Raw genomic sequence first — 25,134 nt, 5'->3', positions numbered from 1 at the left:
GGTTCCTGTATAGTCCTTCAGAATTCGCCGAGAATGGAGGGAGGGAGGGAGAATGAAGGTCTTGCCAACAGCCACCTTCCCCTCATCCCGCCCACACTAAAATTTGGCAGCTTGTCTGTAAAAGAAAAAAACCTTTTTTTTTCTGAGGGGTTCAACCGCAGGCAGACTCGGACCCTGTCGCAGTGCGGAGATCCGAATCAGCCCGGGCCTGTCGGACCGTAAAGTCTGTGACCCGACAACCGGCCGCGCTGTGCAGGGTCAAGCCTCCTCGACTCTCCTGATTGTCCTCGTACTGCTCTTTAACTTAACTTTGAGTAAACGGCTGCACGGGTGACGGGGCGGCGGGACTCGGACTGAGACCGTACCTCCCCGAGTCCCGCCGGGCCGCGCGAGGACTCCGAGCCTTCCGAATTTCGGAAGTTAGAATTCAGCTTCGAATTGGCGTGTAGAAGGATATCAATGAGGCGGGCACAGAAGTGTGATGAGTATGTGGACATGCAGCTCGTGATTGCGGGGGAGCAGGGAGCAGGGAAGAGAACCCTGCTGGGGCGACTGGCAGGAGAGCACAGGCCACCATTCCCTTCGATCTCAGTCTCGAGAGCAGCCCGTGATTCGACTGTGCTCCATGTCGAGAACAAGTACTTCAATGCGGAAGTGAAGGTGAAGGTAGTGCATTCCGTCGACGAGGTTCGGGAAGAACGGGGTGAGAAAGAGATCGAGGTGAGTGAGTTCAGGTTCTGATGCCTTTCAAAATATTCTTTCCTGAGTTTTGTTTGCGCTTTCCCTGTGTGACAATCAGCACAGGGCTTGATTCTCGTCTACGACAGCTCACAGGAGGAAGGCTTTCAGTCCTTTCAGCAATGGCTTTCCCTACTTGACCAACTTGACCTTGATCTTCTCATATGTGTGGCAAACAAAACTGATCTCCTCAAAGGAGACCCCAGCGAACTCCTGCAGGATGCTGAGAACTGGTGCATTCTGCACCAGATCGAATTCGTTCACTGCTCAGCACTTCAAGATCGTTTCACATACGATCGGGACAGTGAGGGCCTCGATCGTGTTGTGGAAGCTGTTGGCAATCACACATGGTCAAACTTGGTCAGGAAGGAGGACAAGAAGCAAGCAGGTAAGCCCCTGTGTGTGGAGACGTCTCCTGGGTTTATGACGACGTGCATTCAGGTCCTCGTCTTGAGATCAACTATGACAGGTGGAACAAGTTGCAAGTTGACGAGGAAGAGGAGCGGAGCAGGGGAGAACCAGAGGTGCAACACAGCATTGCAGCTAGTGCTGCAAGTCTAAGAGATTCAGATGTCGTCATAGAGGCGGACAAACCTCTGCAAGAAGTCGTGGATGCCATGCAGCCGACTGAAGCGCAGAAGGAACTGCTCGTAGAGATCTTCGAGATGATCCGACGGCCTGACATGAAGACTGAGAATTTCTTTCTTGACTCTTCAATCTTGGACCAGATTTCAGTCGGGGCGAACGCTGCGGTTCACATCAACCGCGCACATGCCTTGCCGATCGTGGCCCAGGTAGAAAACCATTTGGTTCTTTAAGACGAGTCATTCCTTTCAATGCAGTTCTTATCCACCACACACATTGTCATCAACGAGAATCTACATTTGCTACAACTTTCTGTCAGAAACTTCTTGTGGGGCCTGATGGTGGAGCACCAAGGAGACATCGGACAGGCTCTCCCTATCGCCATTGTTTGGTGGGATGGAATTCCTTACAGTACTAGAGCGTTAATGTGCTGTCGTAGGAGCCTGTTAGAATCTTGTGTTGCTGAAGGAACAAGCCGCTTCTACATCCGGATCATGGAATCCAAAGTAAGCTACTTTCCTACACGAGCAAAGTCGGTAATCTTTGATAGGAAAACGTTGCGCAATGGCTGGAAAATTGTGTTGTTCCTGCTGCACTGAGGTAAATTTCTCATTAGCCGGCAACCAATACACCTGTGCAATCATTTCAACACTCTTGATTAATGGATCAGTCCAAATTTGTTCTATGATTCTGTACCCTTTCACGATTATGTTTACATGAATGCAGATCAATGCAAAAGGGATGTCAGAGAACCGATTACTTTCATGAGGTCTCTTTGAGATGCTTGTGCTTGCATGTAAATTTCGTTGCGTCCAGTTGCTTTCTGGAGCAGAGGAGCAAAAGGAGGAGGGCAATGAACTCTTCAAGAGCAAAAAGTATGAAGATGCGCTGCTGAAATACTCGATTACAATATCCATGATGAAGCAGGTAATGTAAAAGCGTTCAACATAGTAATTGCTGACCATTTTTCCATAAAAGTTCTGGAATGGCGAGAAGGGAAAGTTTTGGTTGGACAAAGCGCGGCAACTTACTTTGGTGTCTCATCTCAATTCAGCTGCATGTGCTTTGAAGGTGAATTCATCAGGTTGGTTTCTTCTTGATGACATGTGCATCAAGCTATCCAAGGAACAGATGCAGACAGCAATCGATCACTGCAACAGCGCGCTCTCTTTGGATGGTAGAAATGCCAAGGCGCTGTACAGGCAACGGCGAGATGCTGTCGATGCTCCTCCTAACAAGCTGCGGCAGGCGAGCTCAGGCCTTTTTGAACTCAGAGGCCGAAGGAGACGCCAAGGACAAGCGGTCAGAGCGATCGGGAGGCGACAAGACGCTCCCGTCACGTGATGCTCTACTGTGTTGGGCCATCCGAGACCTGGAGATGGCGGAGGAGATCCAACCAGGAGACAAGAACGTGGTAAGCAAGCGAAGGCGAGGACTTGCTTGCTTGACGAGATGTTAAGCTCCAAACGCTCAAAGACGCCAAGGCTGAGGCTCGAGCCATCGCTCAGAGAGAGCTTGCCAGCAAGGAGCAGAAACACAAGGAACATGAGGATGTGGATGCTAAGGACGATGACCTTTCTCAGCTGTTTGGCATGCTAAGGTCGTTCCTGCAGCCCCTCGGCTTGTTTGACGGTCCTTTAGGATGGCCCGAGATGAAGTTTCGAACCTCTCAGATGCAGACAGACGAGAGAAGGCCGCAGCTTACATGGAGAAGGTCTCGTTAACCCATTGACTGGTATGTGATAGACTGATGCTGGTTCAGGCGGCAGCGTTGATGAACTTGGACGGGGAGGAGGACGGGGAGGAAGACGATGCCTGATTTTGATACGATTAATTGTACTAAAGAGAAGGAAGAGAGAGATATAATTCTGTACAGGGTGTCTGCTAGTTAGCCATGGATCGCCAAGCTTGTTCTTGCATGGGGCAAACGCAGATCAGCAGACGGAGGATTTCGGCCTTGAGGTGAAGAACAGCTTCAACGGGCTTCTCGTGCGGGGAGGAGAGGAGATTCTGCTGGTCCACCTTGCTCAGCGTCTTAGCGGCAAACCTCAGTGCATGAGAGTTGTCTGTTGCAGTCGGATCATCAAAATGCACGTGCGACCTTGCGAACTGGAGGGCCCAGGCCAACAAGAGGTCTCTTGCTCGCCACTTGCTGCCTTGCGAGCCCGAGGAGGACGCGGAGGACTTGCTGTCTCGCAGGAAAAGCTCCCATGCCCGCAGCTCCTCCATCAGGTCGCTACTTCCGACCAACGGCAGAAAGATCGTCGGTATGATCTTAACTTTCACTCTCTCGTCAACGAGGCATTGCCCGCAGACATGAAGCACCCCTTGCAAGGCGATCCAGACAGACTCATGGGCAGGATGCTGATCCTGTCATGCACGATCAGTCAGATGAAGAAACCTGGCGAGGTGGAACTCACGAGTGTTGTGATGCAGTGATTCAATTCGTTTCGGATCATGTCCACCATATGTTCGTCGCGTCGTTGCCCGTCCTCCAGCCATCTGTACGCACGAAACGCGAGCAGAGAAGTCCGGAAGCTGTGAGCAGCTGAGTCTGAGACATTCAGCCTGCAGAATCTGAAGAGCGAGGTCTCTTCAGTCTCCGACAGGTTCCCTTCTCACACTTGTATCCTCTACCTGCGAACGTCTTCGGCCTTCGCTTCACATTCGGGCACTGACTGCATTCGAGTAGTGACCCAGTACCTTGAGGAACGATGAGATTCCTCGAGCAAGAGAGCATCAAGATATATTCTTGTCTTTCATTCGCACACAGACTCTCACCTGTGCGTCCAAGCGTAGTAGTTCTTGGGGTAAAGAGTCGCAGCTCGAGCTGTTGCTTGGATCTCTTTCTCAAGGAAATCTTCTACATCTGCGAATGATGTCGTTACAGACAGTTGTCAGCAAGAGGTCTAGATATAATCCAACCGTCTGTGCTCTTCAACATGTTTGCAACAACCCATTTCCGGTGTGACCAAACTTCCTGACTCTTGGGGAACTTGGTTTGGACCTTTCATTGCTCCAAGTTCAGCAATCAAGAGAGAAATTCCGATGAATTCTCACAAGGTTTATGAAGTCTATTTCGTGCAGAAGTTCGATATGCTTTCCCCTTATCATTCGCTTCCTTGCGTACATTTTGAGCCGATGACAAAAGGATAATCCGATCAACAAACTCTACCTGTGATTCCATGCTGTCGCGTGATCAGCAACGATGAGGAGGAGTGCGCGGGTCAGATGAATGAGCTGCTTCACATTCGAAGAATCCTGACATGTGGCCCCTGCAAACGACACACTTTGATTGGAATTGCTCGCTGTTGGTATCAAAAGTACGCACAATCGTTCAGGTTCTGTTTCACGAACCTCAGCAGCCTTGGGATGCACCATTGACCGATGGCGAGACGGTCTCCTATCACGACGACGGCTCCCTTTCGTATGGTGAAAGTTTCATCGCTAGAGCATGATGAGCCGCACAGCTGCTCGAGCATTTCTGCCTCCATTGGACCATCGGAGTGGACAAGATCCAACTCTACGAAACTCGCCTCCCTTCCTTCAAACGCCTCATTGATGGCCTCAAATATATCTCGCCCATCCCCTCCGTCTGTCGCTGCTGCTCCTCTCACTCTCTCCCCTTCTTCTTCTCCCCCTCCCTCCCCTTCTTCCTCGCTCTCCTGCATGTCTTGATAGTTGTGCGGCATTTTGATACAGCCAGCCCGCCTCAGATGGTCACAAAGGCGGGGGTGAGTAGAATGGTATTTCAGGGGGTAGGGGGTAGGGGTTGACCAGTGTGTCAATGTGGACGCTGAGCGGGGTTGTCGGAGGATGCCGAGGGCTGGAGGGCATGGGAAGCATGGCAGGTGAGGAGAGGATGGCAGGAGACCTGCCATGCTTGCCTGAGCCCATCAGTGACAGGTGGGCTTTGTGCTGTCATATCTTGTGACAGCGATGGAGAAGAGTTCAAGTAAATGTCAAATGTTTCACATCCCTCCTTGCTGGACCGTTGAAGGCTTTATGCAGGAGCTTGAAGGAGTCCTCAGGACCGTTTGATGACGATGGAGAAGTGAGATGGAGAGATTGCAGGTTTGCCCTCATGCCATGTCCTCTGCGACTGAATCTCAGCGTCCTGCAGCTTCACTTGGATCATCTCCACCGGTCAGTTCGAATCGCATTTGGTTCGCTTTGCTGTTTCTAGCGTTCAAAAAGGGAAGTTTCTCGCTGCCATGGAACCCTTTCCTGTCCAGGAGCTGGTTCGCTCAGGCATGCAGCTCAAAGCCTGGTTCCCCCTGGTCGTCGTGCAGGTCACTCCAGCACAGCTGTCGGGCATGTTGCTCCTGATTCCTCGCAGGGTGAAGAGAATCTTCGCAAGGGAAAGTTCGCGCCGCAAGTGCATCTTTGCTTGAGAATGTCTCGTGCGCGTGATGAACCAGGAAGCGATCCTGCTGTAGCTCGACACCGCGACATTCCTGCAGTGGCAGCGGTGGACAGGGAAGAGCGGTTGACGCAGCAATCGGATGTTGCGATTCCAAGGCACAGAAGAAGCATTGACAAGAGAGAATCTGCCGTGAGAGTCCAGGTTCATCGCCTTGTCACCATCGATCATTCCATGCCTGGAAGTCAGCGCTCCGAGGTCTCACCCATCACCACCCAACCGCCGCCTGGCTTTGTTGATGTGACAATCCTTCAAGTCAAAAACATACCAGTGAGTTATCCCGCAATCTTGCCCGATCTATGTCCAACTCATGATTCAGGTGAAGAACACACTGGATCTTGGTGGAATGTTGTCAGGCTTCATGGGCTCGGTGAGCATAATTGTTCTTTTGTTGCCCACCAGGATCTCACTCGTCTCATCAGGTATTTGGTGATTACTATGTCGAGTGTCGAGTGGGAGATAGCAGATTAAGAACAGCAGCTGCCTCAAACACACTGAATCCATCGTTTCATCATACACTTCGAGTGAGTTTCCCATGTTTCATTATCATACAGTTCGAGTGAGTTTCCCATGTTTCATCATACACTTCGAGTGAGTCTCCCATGAGGGTTCCTCGTTGACGTGTCTTCTTGTACGTCTTACAGCTTCCAGTGACACATGCCCTTCCCATCAAACTACAACTGTTCTCGACATTGTCTGGTGTCTCCAATCAAATTGTAGGTGACGAGCTGATAGGAGAAGCCATCATCGCCGGTATGTTGCAAATCTGAAACAAGCAGGCCGGAAGACACTTTGACGAACTCTACACAGACGAGGCCTACATGAATACTAAGTACCTTCAAGAACATGGATGCGTCGAGTGCGTCCTCCCCTCGCTGAAACCCTGTTACTGATTTTTATTGTACAGGATGTTTCCGAGAAGGAAAGCGGGTTTTTCTCATCCTTGATAAACAAATCAAGTTTTGATCTTGTTTTGAAGATGTCCCTCTCAGAGGAATTGCTGGGCGTGTGACATGCGTGCACGTGAAGTTAGACTTTATGTTTTTATTGTAGTCAAAAGCATCTCACCGCGTTCTTCTCAGGACGATCTATAACGGGCTCGATGCAAAGGCGCTGCGGTGAGTTGGCCGGGCATAAATCGTCTAGCGATCTCTTGACGGTCATTCTGTTCTTGTAGAAACGCGCGACAGATCCAGGAAGAGTATGACAAGCAAATCCAAGAGTTTCAAAGGCTGAAGCAAGAGTACGCGTGCAACCCTAGTCAAAACCTTGCTGCGACTGACTTTGGTATGTAATTAGGGCCAAAGAGAAATTGTCAGACCAGTTGAAGCGAGTGAACATATGAGAGCTTGATATGAAGTTGGCTCCACTGAATGTGAATAAATGTCAAATACTGTGACCGTTCCGTGTGCTCAGTACCGATTATTTTTTAGCTCAGTACCAGTGACTCATTTCTCTAACGGTCCGTACATCCGACGGCCTCAGCCTGTGCCAGCCCCGCCGGCGCAGCTGCCAGAGCGGCCGCCCGCCGCCCGCGGCGCCGGGCCCGGCCCGGGCCCTGACAGTAATTACCGAGTAGTGTACTTGTGCCGGGCCAGGCTGTTCTAGGCAGGAACATGCAGGCGGTGGGTGTAGTGCGAAACATCAAAGAGGAAGGAAGCTTGGCGATGCTGTCTCTCGAAGTGATCCAAGAGGACGAGATGTCTTCAACATCCCTCTCCAAGTTCTGTTCCCCAACCTCAGCCTGTCTCAAGCTATGGGGAAGGAGAGCTCACTGGGCGGTCCATGGAGGGGTGTTACTAGGTGATGTCGTGTTGATCAATGGAGGAAGACACTCCTTGTATAGAACTTACTCTTCAGACTTTTCAATCGTTGGATCATCGTATCTTCGCATTCTATTTCGATTGAAGGATGCTTGCAATCTGAATTCCTCCTCATGCGTAAGCTTTTGACTTCTCGGTGCCGTTCGCAAACTAAACCTTTGTTTTCAACCAGCAGTGGGTGACAGGGCCGGGAATGGATAAGAACGTGTCAAAAGCTACCACAGAATGTGCAAACAAGATCATGGAGTGGGTGAAACAGGGAGGAATCCCTCGTCAGAGTTCATCCCGATCCTGTGGCAAGAGGGCCAGCGCTTGGAATGAGACAAAGCATGTAAAATCTGCGAGGGGTCAAACCTTGCTCGGAATCGGCATGCAGCATCTTGCTTCGTGCAAGGACACCTGTCATGGAGCTTGTCAAAGGATCTTGACAATGCTGGGTCGAAACTCCTCAATCGATGGAAAGCAAGAAATACATTTCACGAGAATTCAAGATTTGTTTCAACACCTTGGGGCAACAGCGAATGTGTGTGGATGCCTTCTCTTTACAAAAGAAGCTGTCACTTCAATCATGAACATTCGAATCGGGAAAAAAGTTTCCAAGGTGCGCTAATAGAGTTCATGATGGCTGAACTAATCAAATCTCGACCTAGATCGCCGCATTTGTAACCAACGCGAACTTTGATTCAGGTGGCGGGGATGGATATGCGGGATGTCACGTCAAGGTCCTAATTGACATCGCACGCTGCAAAGATTTATCGATGACGCTCTCTAGCTTGACGCATGAAGAGTTGTTGAACAGCGTCTTCTTCGTTCAGCTCCATGGGGCTTATGTTGACCTCCAACAGAACGAAGACATCGTCCTCAGCACGAGATCCAACACCGTGTGCATCATCGCATTAGACAAGAGCAATGCAATCCATCATCGTCGAAACAAATCCAAGACACCTCCTGCAGACCCTCAAGAAACGAACAAGCACCTTTGCGACCTGCTGGGAAGCGGTAACCCAAATAGGATGTGCAGGGAATGATGTGACGACTACGACAGGTTGCAGGGCGCGTGTGTGCGAAAGAATTCAGATCCATGACTTGAGATTTCTGTTGGAAGATGGAAGCGAAAGGCAGATGAATGACATAAAATGCTTGCATGAAGTCAGAGAATTTCTTGTGCTGTCCTGCGCCAGTTGCCTTCGAGCAGTTTTCCCCAATCACGACGGGAGTACTTTCTGCCAGTGAGTTGGCTCTACTTTTTTGAGGTGTTTGACCTGTTCACTTGCAGACATTGTCCCTTCCCTGATGCTGACAAGAATCAAAAGGTTTTCACCCACACCTGGTGTGGAGCGTTTGTCGACTTCTCCTCTGGAAGTGTTAGAACGACGGCCGTCATGCACGACAAGGCAATCAATCAAATGTTCGGAAACATCTCGGCAGAGGATGTCTTCTACGAGACTGAGAATGTCGAAGAGATGGATGGGCGAGTCTTGAGCCTGGCTGTCTTGTCTTGCTGTCTATCTCTGACAGCTCGGACTGAGGACGAAGCTCCGACCATCCTTGTTACTCTTGACTTGAGGGAGTCGACTGATCCTAATGGCGTTCTGATTGATAGCATGTGTGAGATCGTTGAGATCAAAGAGATGGGGGGCGGGCGGATTGATTGATTGATTGGACATTTGTAGTTGAAAAAATATGAATCATATCCTACAGGAGAAAGCTGGGAACCAAAGGCTGAGGGCAGGACATGCTGCAGGACGGGCGACGAACTCTTTCCCTTGCATTTTCACGAGTCATCGCTCTCTCCACCCTCGTTTGGCTTCGTCAGACCAGCTGAGTTGATGTCAGCAACCTCAGACACTTCAAACGAATTTACCAGCTCGCGCGAGATTGAATTTCGTCGTTGTCGACCTGCCGGCAGCGAGAGCCGCCAGTTCTACGAGAGATGAAAATGTCACATACAACAAGAACTTTCCTTCGAGCACCTGGATCCGAGTCGACAATCTCTTCTTCGGTTGCTTCAGTGCCGTCCAGAGAAAGCGAGTCCATGTTGAGCAAGGCTGCCAATGACATCACAACGAGGACGCTGCCTCCTGACGGTCACCCGCATGCATGTCAAGATCCTGAAGCTTTCTCGGTGACTTCCCTGGGGTCTGTGGGAGGCATCAGTCGGTCACCAATATTCAGTTAGCAGGGACCAGAGGAGTCTGATGGTTCTCGCCGCCTCCATGGTAGACCGAAGCAGGAGTTCCTAGAGAGCGGAAAGCTTTAAGCTTGATATAATCAACAGAAGCGAAAAAAACACTTGAATGGGATCTCTTGTGAACTTGTTCTTTCACAACAGTTTCGTTTGCCTGCAGAATCGGTCCATCACTGTTGTACACAAGGGCATGCTTCGTTTAAATCACCTTCGCCGCTGAATTCTTCACGACATTTGCCCATCCTTGCATAACTTTCCCTGTGTTCGAAGTTCCTGCCACCCCCGTTGGCTGATTTCTATCCCTGGACGGGAGGGCAGGAAAATCCTCCTGGGTATCAGGGGCTCCCTGTCCCTGCTTAAGGCCATTCAACTGAGCGATTTGTGAATATGAAAGGTTACGCTTGGTCTGTTGTCCGCAGCCGAGCTCAACGGGAAGCCCAGAGGCTTGGCTTCAAAGGCCATAAGCTCCACATTATACTCCAGCCAACTTCCAGGCAAGACCTGGGGCAACTCAGCCAGCACAACGAGCAAGCGAGCTCACCTCAGGCTCGTCATCCACAGGCTTCCGTCCCTTGGATCCGTATCCATACTCGGGCGAGAAGATGAAGTCAGCCCGTCCGCCTACGAGACATCAGCCCATCCGGTTAACAATGACTCTAGGTGACACACCAGCCTTCATCGCCTTAATCCCAACGTCCAGCCCCGGAATCACTTGCTTCGCACCCACGATGAACTTGACTGGATATCCCCCAGTCCGAGTGTTGTGAAAAATTTCCCCTCCTTGAACTTTTCCAGTGAAATGAACTTCAACCTGAAGTAGTTTTATCAGAGCACTTCAGCAGACAGAATTTATTTCACACACCCTTGCCCACTTCTCTGGCTGATATCCTTTTCCTTCGCTGATGACCCGCATTCGCACACCACCTTCAGGTCAACATTAAGTATTCTTTGGATGCCAATTACATTGCAGACCGTCTTCTGTCAAGTTTTGGTACTGGTTTAACTTTTCGCTCTGCAGTTTGTCTCATTCAGAAGAAACGGAAAAGCAAAATGAATGGATCAACAAGCTGCTGGTGTACGAACCTCTGATTGTGACAGAAGTGCCTCAAGCTTTGCAATCTCAAGCTGAAGGTTGCCGTCAGTGAAACAGAGAAAGTATCGTAAAAAGTAGGTACCTTGATTGCTTGCTTGGTATCTCCTTCCGAGACTTTCTTCTGTCGTTTGAGGTCTCGAATCTGCTTCCTCAACTTCTTAGCCTCTTTCTCCGTTATTGTTCCGGAAGCCTGCTCATACTCATACGCGTCCGTCTTTGAGTCATAAGTTGTCGCTGACTCCTTTTCGTCCAAGACAGCATTCCAATCCTGACAAGGGGGATCAGAAATAAGGAGGCCTTGTGACTTCTGTACCATGTTTGAGTCTTTCCGAGCATTCAACGGCTGCAGACCCCGAAGTTCCATCGACTTTTGAGTGTGTCAGGAAGGGATATAATTGGACGAAGACCACCTTTGAGGCAGCTTCCTTCACTTCGGCCGGCTTTTTGAATTCTTGTATGCGATTCATCAGCTTCTTAGCTTGTAATCTGAATCCTCTTCAAAAAAGATCAAAAAAATGGGCATACAAGACCTGCTGAGTCCCAGTTCAGTCTCCATCTCCTCAACAGTCAATGCAGCAACATCCTTGCCATTCAGTCCCTCCTGCACATACAGAATCACGTTATCTAATGTCAACATCAAACGTTTGACCACCCACCTTCTTGACTATTTCTATGGCATTGACTGGTAATTCCAGACTCATCATCCAGCTTGAAACCTCATCGACTCCCATGTCTTCAACGCTGGTGGTAGCAGAAGTCTTTTCAGCTGGTTTTTTCCTTTGAAGAACCTATACGAAAATCTCACTCTGGGACAAGGTGCAAGTTTTTCGCATTTTCTCAGTACTTGAGTTATGTCAAGGTCTACATCCCTCGCAACTTTCCATTGATCGTAGAACAAACCGCGCTGAAAATAAGTGTGAACCGTCTTGTCTTTTCTCATCAACAGCACGATGAAAATTGAAAGCCACCTGATATTCTCGCTCATTGCGTGTATCAAACCCCAATGTGGGTCTCCCTCCTCGTCCACCAAAAGCCGGAGCTCTGGTTGATGCAGCTTCCTCGCTAAGCATACCTGTTCGCATTCCTCCCCTTCCTCTATCCCCTCCTCCTCTGACGTATACAGCATTATCTATCTCTCGCGGTTCAAGATGGATTCACCTTCCACCAAGGTACCGACGTGGCTGGGGTGGTGGTGCCGAAGAATAAACCTCTTCTGCCATAGCTGAAAGTCTTGAAGGGTGGACACCAGCCCTTGCCGCTCCCTCAGATTCTCTGGAAGGTCGCCTTTCGGGCAGATCTAGAAGCAAATTATACACGAGCATGTCAGACGTCATGGCACAAACTTGGTGCATCATCTTGTCGGGTGAAGACAGGTTCAAGGTTATCGGGCCTCTGCTTTGGTTGGTCGTTTGGCTGCCGGCAAATCATCACGATTTGAAGTATAAAGCCACATTATTCACATCCAAATCCACAGCATTTGCCCCTGTCAGAGGTGCTGAAAAAGTTCTTGAGCCTGGCCCGAAGTCTTCCCTCCTTGGGGCATCAAGATCCTCCGACATGAGCCTCTCCAGCCTTTTCATCCTACATGACAATGTTCAGATCCAGAAAGGCAGCCCAATGTCACTCACTTATCTTCGTCGAGACTGTTAAATCGAGTGGGTCTGGAATGCGAGAGAGGCTCTGGCATTTCTCGTGCTGCGATCAAATGGATCTGTCATCGTTCGAAGGCGAGCAGAATTCCACTCTCACTCCATGTCCTCGAATTCCCATCCTCAGGATTCTCTCCAAAATTTCTGTAATTTCCTCGTGATCCCCTTGAAAATCGTCCACGCGAAGGCCTTCCATATCTGCCTTGTGACTGTTCAGCTCTTCGCGGATACTGTTGACCTGAGTCGATGTTAGCACCGCACTCTCAAGAACCATCGAACCTGCAGATGACGACGTGAATTCAAGGTCCAAAGATTTTGAGTCCTCCGCCATCCTTCCCGCATTTGCTGTGCCCTGGTTTGCATCCGTATCTTGACCTGCTGCCTGGTTGGATGCTTGCTCTACCAGAAACCAGAAATCATGGCGGATGCAGACAAGATACAACAAACCTGGCACATTGTCGTTTGGACCATCATTCCCCAGCTCAGAACTAGCATGAAATAAGATGAACTCAGCAGTACAGACTTTCATCCACCTCAGAAACTTTGACGAGAAGACTGTTTCGTGTCCTCCGCCTCGCAGTCTCGAGGCTGTGATCGTTGTGTCAAAAGCACAGCAGACAGTAGCAACTACAATCGCACCATGAAGTATGGGTGGACAACCTTTCGGGGGGTTCGTTTGCTCTTTCATCGCAGCGATCGAGAACATCTGAACGGGTAAAAGCTGTAGCATTAAAATGCAACATAGTCTGCGAATTAGGAATTTCAGAGTTGAATCCAGAAAAGTTGAAGTGAAAATAAAGTTTATCTCACAAGAAGGAGAAAAAAGACTTCATTGCGTAGACACCCCACTTCAGGACAAGTCGAAATGAATTGGTTTATGAACACGGCCAGCGGTGGCGAGTAGAATATTCCCTGACAGGAAGGTCAACCACTTTATCAACGGCCCCCGGCCCTCTTGAAATTTGTCAGCATTCAATTATGGAAGGTAACTCAAGATCTATCGGCTTGTCACCACATATTGATCAGAAATGGATGCGATGGACTGCCTCCAGAAACCCCGCGTGCAATGGATCGTTCGATTCAAATCCCCGTGTGTACACAAAGACAAGAAGTTCCAGACTGAGATTGCTGCTTCACCACCTCGAACTTGTTATCTATCTGCTGGCTATCTCCTCTACATGTATTCTGAAACAAACCCCCTATCTCCCTTCTTCACCTTCCCCGCCATCCTCCTTTTCCGTCCCCCTCCCATGCTCGAGACGCTTCTGTGTGAAGCCAAGCGAGCCCGCCTCCCCTCTGATCGAACTGGGCCGGGGCAGCCAAGTAGGCACCCCCACCCCTTCTAGAAACTGTATTCGTACCCCCACCCCCCCTCGACTTCACGTGCAGCATGGTAGGCAAGCGACGTGCGGCTGGTGCAAGCCGAGGGCAGGAGGAGGAGGAGGAGAGCCTCGGTCAGAACGGAAAGATAAGTGTTGGTGAAGATAGCAGCGATGAAGATGGAAGTAAGGATGACCATGAACCTGAGGGAGAGGAGCAAGAACTTTCGGAAGGAGACTTTGAGGGTGGGGATGATGAAGATGAACAAGGCGATAGCGGAGAGAGCCATCAAGATGAGGCGGAGGAAGAGGAGGAGGAGGAGGAGGAGGAGGAGGAGGAGGAGGAAGAAGAAGAAGAAGAGCAGGAGGATTGTGTGGAAGACGAAGGAGGCGAAGACGAAGAAGATGAAACAGAAAATGAAGAGCACGGCGATGGGGACTTGTGGGGATCCGATGACGAAACATCGAAGAAACGCGATAAGACCAGCGCCGAAATTCAGAAGGAAGAAGAAGATAGAGAAGTGAGGAAATACTTGAACAAAAGCAAGCTGTTGAAGATCAAGAACACGGCTGCTGAGCATCAAGAGTCTCAAGAAGGCAGAATTGTTCCAGAATCAGACTCAGACGAAGATGGACCTGTCATGAAAAACCCTGTGGGGAATATTCCGATGGAGTGGTACAAGGATGAAAAGCATATTGGTTATGATTTGAGTGGCAAGAAGATCTTGAGAAAGACCAAGAAAGATGCATTGCAGAGACATCTAGATCGCGCGGATGATCCAGAACCTTGGCGGCTGGTGTATGATGAAGTCAACGACGAGGAGCTTCGATTGACCGATGCAGAAGTGAAGCTGCTTCGACGGTTGAGAAATGGAAAATACGAGCCTGGTATTGATCCTTACGAGGATTATCCGGTTCCTGAGGACGACCCTGAGCTCAAGATTTTTGGTCCAAGCGGACCCGAACCAAAGTCGAGATTTGTCCCGTCGAAACATGAAGCCAAGAAGATCGTTCGATATGTTAGGATGATTCGTGCTGGAAAGCTCAAGCGAGACCCAGATCCCCAAGATCCTGACAAGCTATACAACTTTGATGTCTGGGAAAGAGAGGATGATGTGGTCCATCGGGGGGCGGTCCCGATACCTGCGCCAAAGATGAAATTGCCCGGACATGCGGAATCTTACAATCCCTCAAAGGAGTATCTCTTGTCTCCGGAAGAGCAAGAGGAGATGCTGAAACAAGATCCTTCAGATCGACCACTGAACTTCATTCCCCAGGCTTATACATCCCTGAAAAAAGTTCCTTTATACCCTAGTCTGGTGCAAGAGCGTTTTGAAAGGTGCCTAGATCTTTATCTGTGCCCTAGGACAGTCAAGAAGCGTATGAATGTCGATCCTCAATCTTTGTTGCCAAAGCTTCCGAAACCTGCAGACCTCAGACCATATCCTAGCGTGCTAACGGTAGTCTATGAAGGTCACAAGGACAAAATCAATTCTCTCTCGCACCATCCCGATGGCCAATACTTTGCTTCAGCCTCCAACGACGGTTTTGTGATGGTATGGGAGGTTTCAACAGGCAGGTGTTGGAAAAAGTGGAATTTGAAACAACCAGTTTCGTACATTTCTTGGAACCCGAATGTGGACTTTCCAATCATTGCGGTTGCGGTAGGTTCTGAAGTGATATTGATTGATCCTAGATTTGGACCACAGGACAATCTGCAATCAGCTGCGATACAAGAGTTGTTATTGAAGGGGCGGGAATTTGCTGCGTCAAAGGGATCGAAGGAAAAGAACGAACTTGTCAAGTTTGAAGACGTGGCAAGCGCAGAGAAAGAACAAGGTCTTCTTCTCCGGGTCAAGCACGCCAAACCAGTCACTCAAGTGACGTGGCATCACAAAGGGGACTATTTCGTCACTTTGTCGCCTCAAGCAAACACAAAAGCTGTACTGATTCACCAGCTCTCAAAGATGCAAAGTCAAAATCCCTTCACCAAATCCAAATCTGATACGCAGAAAGTTTTGTTCCATCCAAGCAAACCTTTTTTATTCCTTGCTACTAAGAAGCATGTGAAAGTGTACAATCTGCAAAAGCAAATGTTGAGCAAAAATCTTCTTGGAGGGTTTAAATGGCTTTCGTCCTTTGATATTCATCCCGGAGGAGATAATGTTGTTTGCTCTGCTTTCGATCGCAAGATTTCTTGGTTTGACATGGACCTGTCGGCGAAGCCTTACAAAACAATGCGATACAACAACACGGGACTGAGGTCAATAACCTTTCTCCTCGTTTGCTTCTGATGTTTAGTTGCAGGACGGTCGCATTTCACAAGCGATTGCCACTTTTTGCAGCAGGAGGCGAGGACGGTGTTGCCTACGTGTTCCATGGCATGGTAGGGGATGCCTGAGCTGTTGATGCCATCAGCTCATTCGTGGGCAGGTTTACAACGACCTCATGGACAACCCGTTGATTGTGCCGCTGAAAAGATTGCATGCGCACAAGAATGATGGAATGGATGGAATACTGGACATTCTTTTCCATCCTACTCAGGTACACCTGAAACTGCTGTTTGAAAGCTAGTTGTGATGAGAGTTTACAGCCCTGGTTGTTTACGTGTGGCATCGATCACACCATTAGATTGTTCACGGACAAGTAAATTTAATGGCACATCGACAAGATCTTCGACAAAACAAACCAATAAAAGAGTTCAAATCGTCTCAAATCGACGCTCCGGTTATTTATAGGTTGTTACATACATGGAAACTATTCCCGAAAAAGAAAGCCAAGGCGGCGATTCGAACCCCTTGCTGATTTCGCTTTTGACGACGCAGCACATGAAAGCATTCTGACATCATCCCCATTTCATAATGCTTTCATCCAATCAGACGTAGCCTTCAGTGACGCCCGAGGCTCCTCCAGCCTGCCCTTGAGAGGAGCTCTTCTGCTTTTCATTGTCATTCAGCGAATCCGGAATGTCATGATAGGTTGCATCGCTTGAAGGATTAAGTTGACTGTAGCCAGCAGCCATTGCTCCTCCCAGGATACATATGGTGCATAACGTCGTGATGAACGATATTACGCAAAGAACCACCGAAATTTTGAAAAGAAGTAGAAGGCTAGAATAGTGGATATCATAATACTTTTCACAATCTCTTGTCATATTGACCCACAACAAGAATCCCCATGTCCCGGTGAAGAATGGGATGCAAGATGTGATTATCATCAAGGTCACATTCCTGCCAAATTGAGCTTGGATCAAACTTATGATCATTCCAGTCACTGGGACAATTATCACTGCTGTGAGAACAAAAACCCAGATATTGGATTCTTCAGCACAGGAAACATAATAAGCGCTGGAGCTGTCGAATACTACCCATACAGCCCATACGATAACTGTAATGCGAGTGCGGAAGTCAGTAAACGAGTGGCCGCTCCACAACAAAATACAAATACGCAAATGAGAAACCAGAAATGCTTGATGTTGTCAAACCAATCATCATCGTCTCTTCAAATTGGCATGGCAAGCATGACACAGAGAATGAGAAAGCTAAATCAACCCCTCCAGCAGCGAAGGTCAAGTTGAGACAAGGGTAGGACTGTGATGAAACGGATAGAGACAAGCTTACACACAAAAGGATGGAGAGGCGAGAGAAATAGAAACTTACATGCTAGCACAAGGCAGAGGAAGATGCAGCTGCAACATAAGAGGCACATGAAGGCTGCCCCCATCGCAGGTGCATCTTCTTGGCTCATCCTCCCCCCAGCGTACATTGCGAAGAGCCGCTGTCGTGTGGCACTACCCCTTCAATATCCCACGCAGGTACCCCCTTGTGCCAATACCGAGTTAACTAAAATCGATCCTTATTCTCGAGTTCGCCTCAGCTCAGTTGCCGGCTGAGTCCGATCACTGAGGGCCCGCCGATCTGGCATGGCACCGGTGACCCGGACCAGCCTGAGTCATGCCGGGCGTGGACCGTTTGAGTAGCCTTGAAACTCCCACTGAGTCCGGGCCGCCGTGAATCGTGACTACAGTACTGTTTTCTAACATGGCTGCCTGCCCGCCGCCAGAGTAGCCGTCAAACGGTTACTACCAGCGGCGCCGGGCGGAAGTCCGGTAGACAGGGTTGGCGGCGGGCTGCCCAGCGCCCGGCCCGTAACAGCGTGTGACAAGGCGGGCGGGCGGTGCCGGGCCCTCCAATGAGCCTAACAAAGAAAGACAGTGAGAAATTATTTAATATCTTGAAATGAGCTGTCCACTTCTCTGAGATACCAATAACTCATGCGCGGGTTGACTCGGGAGTCTGTCCATCATAGTACCTTCCCCAAGCCAATTCCCGATTGCAACCTCCATGCAGCACACACACGACATTGAGCGCGAGAATGATGGTAAGAGTTGTTAGCCAGCCTGTGACGCGTGCAAGTGCTGATGTCTGACGGAAGTTCAAGTGTGCTGACAACAAGTATGCTCCCATGGCGCATGACATTGCCCAGCATCTCATATCTGCGCTTGAACAAGAACTTTCCCCGACGACTTGAGGGATGATGCGAGGCCATGCCTTAGGATTTCCAAAGTGCATGCGATGCAAGTACATCATTCAAGGAAAGAACAGGTTATCACCTGTACTGATAATAGCTACATTGGCTTTGGGCTTTCGATGTACTGAGACCGCGTCAGAAGCAGCTTTGCGAAACAGTATCCCTGTGCATCGCAAATGTTTCCATTACAACAAGAATGTAAAGGGTCACTCCAATCCAGAGATGGTCTATGAAGATTGCATTGGTAGTGAAGGAGGATCAGACAGAAAATATCATACTTTATCAAGAGTGGAGAGAAATGCCATTTTCACTAACGTCGCAACTGGAATGCCATTATTCACGAGTGTTCTTGTCATCTCAGGGAGTTCATCGCCGCTCATGTCCAAGGTCTGTTATCTATCGCCACTGATTTTCACACAGAATGTTACAATTCAAGATATCGGAAGCGAAATCTGCGTCACTCTCAACCAATCTGTGGGGTTGGTGCCACCAGCTTTCCCAAACGTTAGCACCGATACTTCCAACTTGCAATCATCGTCACAAGCATCACTCTTGTCCATCCTCCGTGGGTTCCCTTTGTGTCACGAAAGAAATTGTATCGACCTTCAGGTTCTGAGATATGATGCTTGGGGGAACAAAGTTTCAGGGGATTGGTCTGTGGATATTATCCGTGCAAGCTTGGGTGGCATGCCTCTTGGAGGAGGTTTGAACTCCTCTCTCGGCCCGGATGAATGGACATCGTACAGTGTAGAAAATCAGACATTTGCGTATGGGCCCACGACTTGCAAGACATTCGAATGTCCAATAACTAGGGTGGTGTTGCCGACCAGGAGTTTCAAGACATGGATGATAGTTGATCTAAACGACTCACCAATAGCAAGAGGGAGCCCATTCTTGGTAGAAGTTAATCCCGGAAAATTATCTAATTTTGCAGTAGACATTTCATATGTTGAAGGTGCTGTGTCACCAGGACGATCACTGTTTCGTATGTTTCCAGTTGATGAGTTCTCAAACAACATTGAATGTGGTCATGATAACACTTGCTCACGGCTTATTGCATATGAAGTTCGTTATGTTGCAGTGAGTCAAGTCAGCTGTTTTGAAGACAATCATTTCATTGCTCCTGTCAACATCGATTTACAACGCTTAACATTCGTGTTGGACACAAATTGCACTCGAGGGAGCTGCATTCAGTGTGCTTCTTGCAATTATTACAATGGAACTGCGGTTCTTGGAATATTTGAGACAACAAAGGCTGGTGTTTGTTTTATTGAATTTACTTATCATACCAAGAGAGTTGTGATTCCTCCAAGTTTCAGTCAAAACCTGTTCGGAATGCACCCGCCGGCTGGTAACCTGATGTATACTATCAATGGAGGCGAGCCAAATGCGTCAAAAACGTCTCTTATAGAGTACAATGCGAACAATACTCATGTAATCCTCGAAGGTATTGCTTCACCAAATCGCACAATTCGTAGCGAGATCATCCTCCGGGACAAGTACGGAAATTCAGTATTCTTCGATCAAAATGTTTTCACGATGTCAATAAGAAGTGTTCAGAATGTCGATAGCATCATGGTTGATATTGTTCCTCATCTTTCACTCAAAACGTACGAACTGTTATGCACGATTACGAGGTCGGGAACATATTTGCTCGATTTAAGACTGCTAGGCTCTTTTCGCTACATCCAAGGATCCCCGTACAACATTTCGATTTTGCCTAGTTCTCCTGACATTGCAAACACTATCATTTTAACTTACACAAATTCTACTGTCAATGGCACGTATGAAATCTGCTTTTTCCAGGCCCGTGACACATTTGGAAATTTTGTCCCATCGTCAGATCCTTTCTTTTCTGCATCAAATTATCCAGGGATGTCTAGTTCCAATGGTGCTCCAGGCTTTTGGATCTGGGCTGAGTATTTGGATTCCAAGAATCCAACAATCTCACTTGATTCCTCAGGGTTGAATATTTTGAAGTGCCCACAAGCATGCAACGGTCAAGACCCTGGATTCGGATCATTTAAGGCTGGATTCATTCCAAACAGGCTAGGAAACTATTATGTTGAAATTCAGTTCTGTGATCCTCGGACGCACGATAGTCAAAACACGTGTGACAAGAGAAGCTACAACTTGTCAAGTTTACAGCCACCTGAACCGCCAAATTTCTGCACAGATCTTCCTGCAGGATCTGTTGGTGGAGCTCGTTTAAATTTTGCATGCAGGATACACGGAATGAATTTTCAATTTACTTCCGTTCCAGGCACTGTGAACGTTCAAAACAGTAAGATTTTTTCTCCTTCTACGTTGTCAGTGGGAGTAAGAAACACTGTATTCATCAATGCTACTGATGCCAGTGAGAATACTCTTTGTGAATATATGTTCCAGTCCTTTGATATTGAGCAAGGAGTCTGCTCATTTGATTCGTCTCGGCGTGTCCTGTTCATTCCTTTTTGTCCCAACATCACTGGAGATTATACATTGCTTGTGCACATTGATGGAATTTTGCTTCCCAACAGTCCCTTCAAACTCTCTGTTTTGACGAGCTACAAATTGTTTAATTCGACTTTCTCCGTGGCCTCTGGGCGTGGAATATCCTACGCAAAAGTTGGGGATGAGAACACTTTCACTCTTTATCTTAGAGATCATTTTGGAAATTTGATCCCACCTGATATTGAAATTCCTCAACAAGGGTGGCCGTTTTACAAAGAGTGTGGGTATCCATACAAAACTTTACCGAGCGGGGAACCAACGTCAGGATATGGACTGAGCACCTGTAAATTAGCTTTCCACACTTATATTTTGAACTCTTCGCTGCTTCCCATTCGACCAATTCAAGGATTTTCTGTATACGAGGTGAGTCCTCAGACAGATGGAGGAATACTCATCAGTTATGGTGTTGAGGAAACAGGATTAACGCTTATGTTCATCCGATTTCTCCCTTTTTCAGATGCTGGTTTCGTTTTGCATAATCAGAGTGGGTACTTGTCTTTAGCTGCCATGAACCAAAGTCGGGAAGGTCAGATCCATGGAAGTCCCTTCCAAATTTTGATATCTCCTGGTGCATCAAATCATGCTATACCTGGTGGTCCGGCATTGCAAGGTGGTGTGATCGAGGCTACAAGTGAAAATTACTTTTCTATATCAGTTTTCGATGTATTCGACAACTTTGTGCCCTGCAACTCGCAAGAGGTTGATATTGCAATCCGAGATTCAAATGGTCTACCAATAGAAATCGCACTTTTTATCTCGTCCGATAGTTCTCAGTTTGAATATTCCTGTCTTGTTTTCTTCAATCCCACCCGGGTCGGAAAATATCAGCTGTCCTTGAAGTACAATCAAATATCTGCAGTTGGAGGTCCAGTAGATTTTTATGTTGCTCTTGGACTATATCCTTTCTCATTATTTTCAACCTTTGCTCGCTTGCGCAGTCAAAGTACATACTGGAGTTGCTCGCGACCGAGCAATAGGAATCAATTCACTGCCACCGACCTTTGCAACGACATGATTGTGGCTGGAAATCCTTTCTGGGTACAAGTCTCGACAAGAGATGCCTTTGGCAGAGTTCCACAAGATCAGAACGTTACTTTTAATGTGAACATTAGAAATTCATTAGGATCTAATCTTCTTCAAGGATACACAACAAGGACTCATCGTGGAGAGCACGAGCTGAAAGTTTTGATCACCGTTTCTGGACATTACTACGTCAGTGTTGATTTTCAGGGAGTTAACGTGAATTTTTCAGCAAGAAACTCAAATTTCCAACAATTATCTGTAAATTCAGCACCGATGAGTCCAGAAGCAAGCAGCATACTTGGAAGTGGCCTCACGCTAGCAACTGCAGGGGATGTGAGTAGGTTCACAATACATCCTCGAGATCGATTCGGTAATCCAGTACCAAACTTATTTCCTCCTGATGAGTATACCTTTCTTCCTGGAAAAAGCCTCCTCCAAGTATATCTGACTGACATGCATTCTTACGAGGTTGTGGGAAGACTGAAAAGAATGGATGCGGGGGGCTATGTATCTGAGCTTGATGTTTCTAGGTCTGGAATTTACAATATCACGGTTATGCTGCTGGACGAATTTCCATCAATACCAATTGATTCACTGGCTGTCATTCGAAATTCATACTTCACCTCAAGAGTCGGAAACAGATCCAAATTATTTCAAGGAGATATGGTCGGGACCACAATGCAGCCCTTCTTGATCCATGTGCAGCCTGGGAGAGCATGTTATGGAGAGAAGTGTTCTTGTCTGGGAGTTCCTAGCAATGGTTCTGTTGTGATGCTAGGTATTGTTCAGGGCCAACCAATAACTGCTGGTGAAGCATTTCCATTGATAATTGATTGGAAAGACTCTTGTGATAACCCAACGTCTGCAGAGCAAAGAAAAATATTCATTGTTGCTGATATCCTCAGCGAATATACGAATTTCTCGGCTATTTCAGATTTTGGGAGTACCTCAAAGGTAGATATCAAGTTGACAAGGAGTGGAATTTACAGGATCAATGTGTATGTGGAAGGGGTTCCTTTATTGCCTTATGATCTCGATGTTCAGATACTTCCTATGATGACATCTTATCCAGAATTCTCTTTTCTTTTGAGCAATTTGAGCAAGAACCTGTTGACAACTTCTGGATTCTCCTTTGTTGTGCAGGTCAACGACAAGTATTCAAATAGATTATCTGTAGGGGCGGATGTATTTGACATTCAACTATCACCCATTGGAAATTTTTATGGACAGGAAGGCTTTTCAAAATCGGTTCAGGATCATATGAATGGCCTGTACAGCATTTCAATCACTGACGTGAGATCAGCTGGTACGCATCTGCTGAACATTTCCATCGACGGTGAGCTCATTGATCACGGTTCTTCCCTTATTCAAATATATGGTGGAGTTATGGATCCCAGCAAGTCTTCTTTTGTTTTCAATAAGTTTTCAAACATTTCAAATTCAAACAATTTTGAGATTTATTCATCAACTTACAAGACCTTTCAAACTACTGTTACACAATTTTGTGAATTGGATTTTTTTGGTCAAGATCTGATAGGTTTCCCAACTCGTTTTGGCTATGAAAACATTCAGATAGAAATTTCATTGAACAGCAATTCAGCTTACAGAGTTCCATCGAAGTTGGGCATACCTTTATGGACGAATTCAAGATGTGTGAACACAAACTATGGACAATATTGCAATTCGATGGAAAGCAATGGTGTTCAAGCTGATCATGTGTACGTGGAGATATTGCAAGAGAAGAATTCCATGGTTCAATTTGACTTTGACATACACAATGACTCAAAATGTATATCAAGTACAGGATTTGATTCAGTATATACAAAATTTGACAATTACACAACTGAAAATCATGCTGCAATGAATGTTTCGTCAATGATGAAGTACTTCGATACATGCATGCTGAAGTGCATTGAATTCAATTGCAGTTGTCTGACTTTCGTAGCGAATACAGGAACTTATTTGGACGGGAGATGCATCGTTATGACAGGTCCAATTTTCATACAGACACAAGCATACCCATTCTCAAATTTTTCTGGAATGAATGTTGCGGTGCCCTTTAACAAAATCTATCGGAATTGGGCATACTTTGCGCCAACCGCTCCTATCAAATTCAAAATCAGATTTGATGCGGTTGGTACCTTCACATTTAGAATGTATGTCAACAATACCGAGATAAGCAAAGGAATAAAAGAAGTCCAGGTAAACCCCATGGAAGTTAGTTTATCACATTCTAGCTTAATCATTACAGACAAGAAAGGAAACATAGTTTGTTCAAGAACTCCGACAGCAACAGAAGATAAATGCACTTCACTTGTGGCTGGAGAGCAATACTGCTTTCTATTCACTTTGATGGATTCTAACAGCAACAATCTTGCCCTGGCATCCGACTGGCAGGAAAATATGTTTTACGTTTGCTTTTTCAATCATAATTGCACAAATGAATTTCTCACGTTAGAAGCAAACAATTTTGTCTCACGCATTCAATTTGTAGTAACAGGACCATACAGCATATTTCTCAAGGAAGGTAATTCCGAATTCAAACAAATGAATTTTTCTTTCCAAGTCTTGTCTTCTCCAACAATGTATAATAGCTCGACAATTGAATTGAGCAAGGGTATTTGCTCAGTCGCTTGTGAAAATTCTGTGATTGTTCCATTTGACAGATACTACAATACAATGAATACAGTTTTTTCCTTCTTCGTTTGGGATAACGATATAGGAGGATATTCTACAGTTTCTCAACCAACAACATTGGCAGAACTTCAACCTCCATTTACTACCAAATATTTGTTTGAGTGTACCAGGGCTGGTCAATACATGGTCCAAGTTTTTGGTTCTCAGCAGAGCATGCTTGTTGGAAGCCCGCTGTTTTTCATCGTCAATCCTGGCTTGTTGAACTTATCGAATTCCGTTATGTCTGGACCCGGATTGATTGGAGGATATCAAGACTGCTTCACATTTCTTGAACTACATACCAAAGATCAATACGGCAATGCTGTTCATTGCAATGTTTCATACATTACGCTTCATTATGATAGAGGTCAGAATCTGCTCACAATTCCTTTTGCGAGTGATTCGTCTAGATGTTCGCTGTTGTTCAAGATTCAATGGAACTTTTCATCTGAGCTTACAGTGAGTTATCTGAATCACAAATTCTCCAATTTCAACTTTACTGTTTTCCAAAATCAAAGTTCGCAGCTGTCTCAAAATCAATCGATTGTACGCTGCGAATTTGTAAGTGATGGCTTTTCAAGATTGTATCCTTGT

General features: G+C 47.1%; 7 protein-coding genes across 7 annotated transcripts; 4 read left to right on the top strand and 3 right to left on the bottom strand.

The window, feature by feature from the left end:
* Nucleotides 1–459: 459 nt before the first annotated feature.
* GUITHDRAFT_175544 (hypothetical protein) lies at nt 460–3,142 on the top strand (the record flags this gene model as incomplete). Its single annotated transcript, XM_005829507.1, has 14 exons — nt 460–720; nt 805–1,126; nt 1,180–1,532; nt 1,581–1,714; nt 1,763–1,829; nt 1,874–1,923; nt 2,050–2,092; nt 2,140–2,250; nt 2,302–2,394; nt 2,440–2,525; nt 2,572–2,737; nt 2,784–2,923; nt 2,965–3,037; nt 3,086–3,142. 14 exons carry the CDS (start codon nt 460–462, stop codon nt 3,140–3,142), a joined length of 1,956 nt encoding a protein of 651 aa, XP_005829564.1.
* Nucleotides 3,143–3,207: 65 nt separating this feature from the next.
* Nucleotides 3,208–4,805, bottom strand: GUITHDRAFT_111543 (hypothetical protein; the record flags this gene model as incomplete). The annotated part of the gene is made up of 8 exons (XM_005829494.1): nt 3,208–3,693; nt 3,744–3,900; nt 3,961–4,026; nt 4,105–4,192; nt 4,249–4,330; nt 4,384–4,444; nt 4,499–4,598; nt 4,655–4,805. 8 exons carry the CDS (start codon nt 4,803–4,805, stop codon nt 3,208–3,210), a joined length of 1,191 nt encoding a protein of 396 aa, XP_005829551.1.
* Nucleotides 4,806–5,110: 305 nt separating this feature from the next.
* Nucleotides 5,111–7,041, top strand: GUITHDRAFT_141229 (hypothetical protein; the record flags this gene model as incomplete). The annotated part of the gene is made up of 12 exons (XM_005829493.1): nt 5,111–5,229; nt 5,335–5,377; nt 5,398–5,469; nt 5,559–5,615; nt 5,663–6,016; nt 6,066–6,116; nt 6,169–6,270; nt 6,391–6,445; nt 6,467–6,499; nt 6,654–6,676; nt 6,800–6,864; nt 6,924–7,041. The coding sequence occupies 12 exons, from the start codon at nt 5,111–5,113 to the stop codon at nt 7,039–7,041; spliced, it is 1,092 nt and encodes a 363-aa protein (XP_005829550.1).
* Nucleotides 7,042–7,762: 721 nt separating this feature from the next.
* Nucleotides 7,763–9,224, top strand: GUITHDRAFT_111541 (hypothetical protein; the record flags this gene model as incomplete). The annotated part of the gene is made up of 4 exons (XM_005829492.1): nt 7,763–8,170; nt 8,220–8,568; nt 8,615–8,798; nt 8,846–9,224. The coding sequence occupies 4 exons, from the start codon at nt 7,763–7,765 to the stop codon at nt 9,222–9,224; spliced, it is 1,320 nt and encodes a 439-aa protein (XP_005829549.1).
* A 119-nt stretch (nt 9,225–9,343) lies between these two features.
* On the bottom strand, nt 9,344–11,835 carry GUITHDRAFT_175441 (FKBP-type peptidyl-prolyl cis-trans isomerase; the record flags this gene model as incomplete). Its single annotated transcript, XM_005829506.1, has 18 exons — nt 9,344–9,390; nt 9,434–9,493; nt 9,543–9,617; nt 9,662–9,710; nt 9,756–9,911; nt 9,966–10,109; nt 10,157–10,258; nt 10,299–10,378; nt 10,427–10,568; nt 10,620–10,681; nt 10,730–10,769; nt 10,841–10,882; nt 10,933–11,118; nt 11,164–11,217; nt 11,261–11,336; nt 11,381–11,451; nt 11,507–11,638; nt 11,695–11,835. 18 exons carry the CDS (start codon nt 11,833–11,835, stop codon nt 9,344–9,346), a joined length of 1,659 nt encoding a protein of 552 aa, XP_005829563.1.
* A 716-nt stretch (nt 11,836–12,551) lies between these two features.
* GUITHDRAFT_111539 (hypothetical protein) lies at nt 12,552–13,205 on the bottom strand (the record flags this gene model as incomplete). Its single annotated transcript, XM_005829491.1, has 1 exon — nt 12,552–13,205. One exon carries the CDS (start codon nt 13,203–13,205, stop codon nt 12,552–12,554), a length of 654 nt encoding a protein of 217 aa, XP_005829548.1.
* Nucleotides 13,206–14,426: 1,221 nt separating this feature from the next.
* GUITHDRAFT_73858 (hypothetical protein) lies at nt 14,427–16,468 on the top strand (the record flags this gene model as incomplete). Its single annotated transcript, XM_005829490.1, has 4 exons — nt 14,427–16,081; nt 16,126–16,204; nt 16,252–16,362; nt 16,412–16,468. Coding segments are annotated over 4 exons (1,902 nt in total), but the record flags the coding sequence as incomplete, so codon positions are not given.
* Nucleotides 16,469–25,134: the final 8,666 nt, after the last annotated feature.

Source organism: Guillardia theta (assembly GCF_000315625.1).
Source record: "Guillardia theta CCMP2712 unplaced genomic scaffold GUITHscaffold_52, whole genome shotgun sequence".
NCBI classification, from domain to species: domain Eukaryota; class Cryptophyceae; order Pyrenomonadales; family Geminigeraceae; genus Guillardia; species Guillardia theta.
The sequence above is the reverse complement of the archived record's forward strand: the minus strand, read 5'-3'. Positions and strand labels throughout refer to the sequence as shown.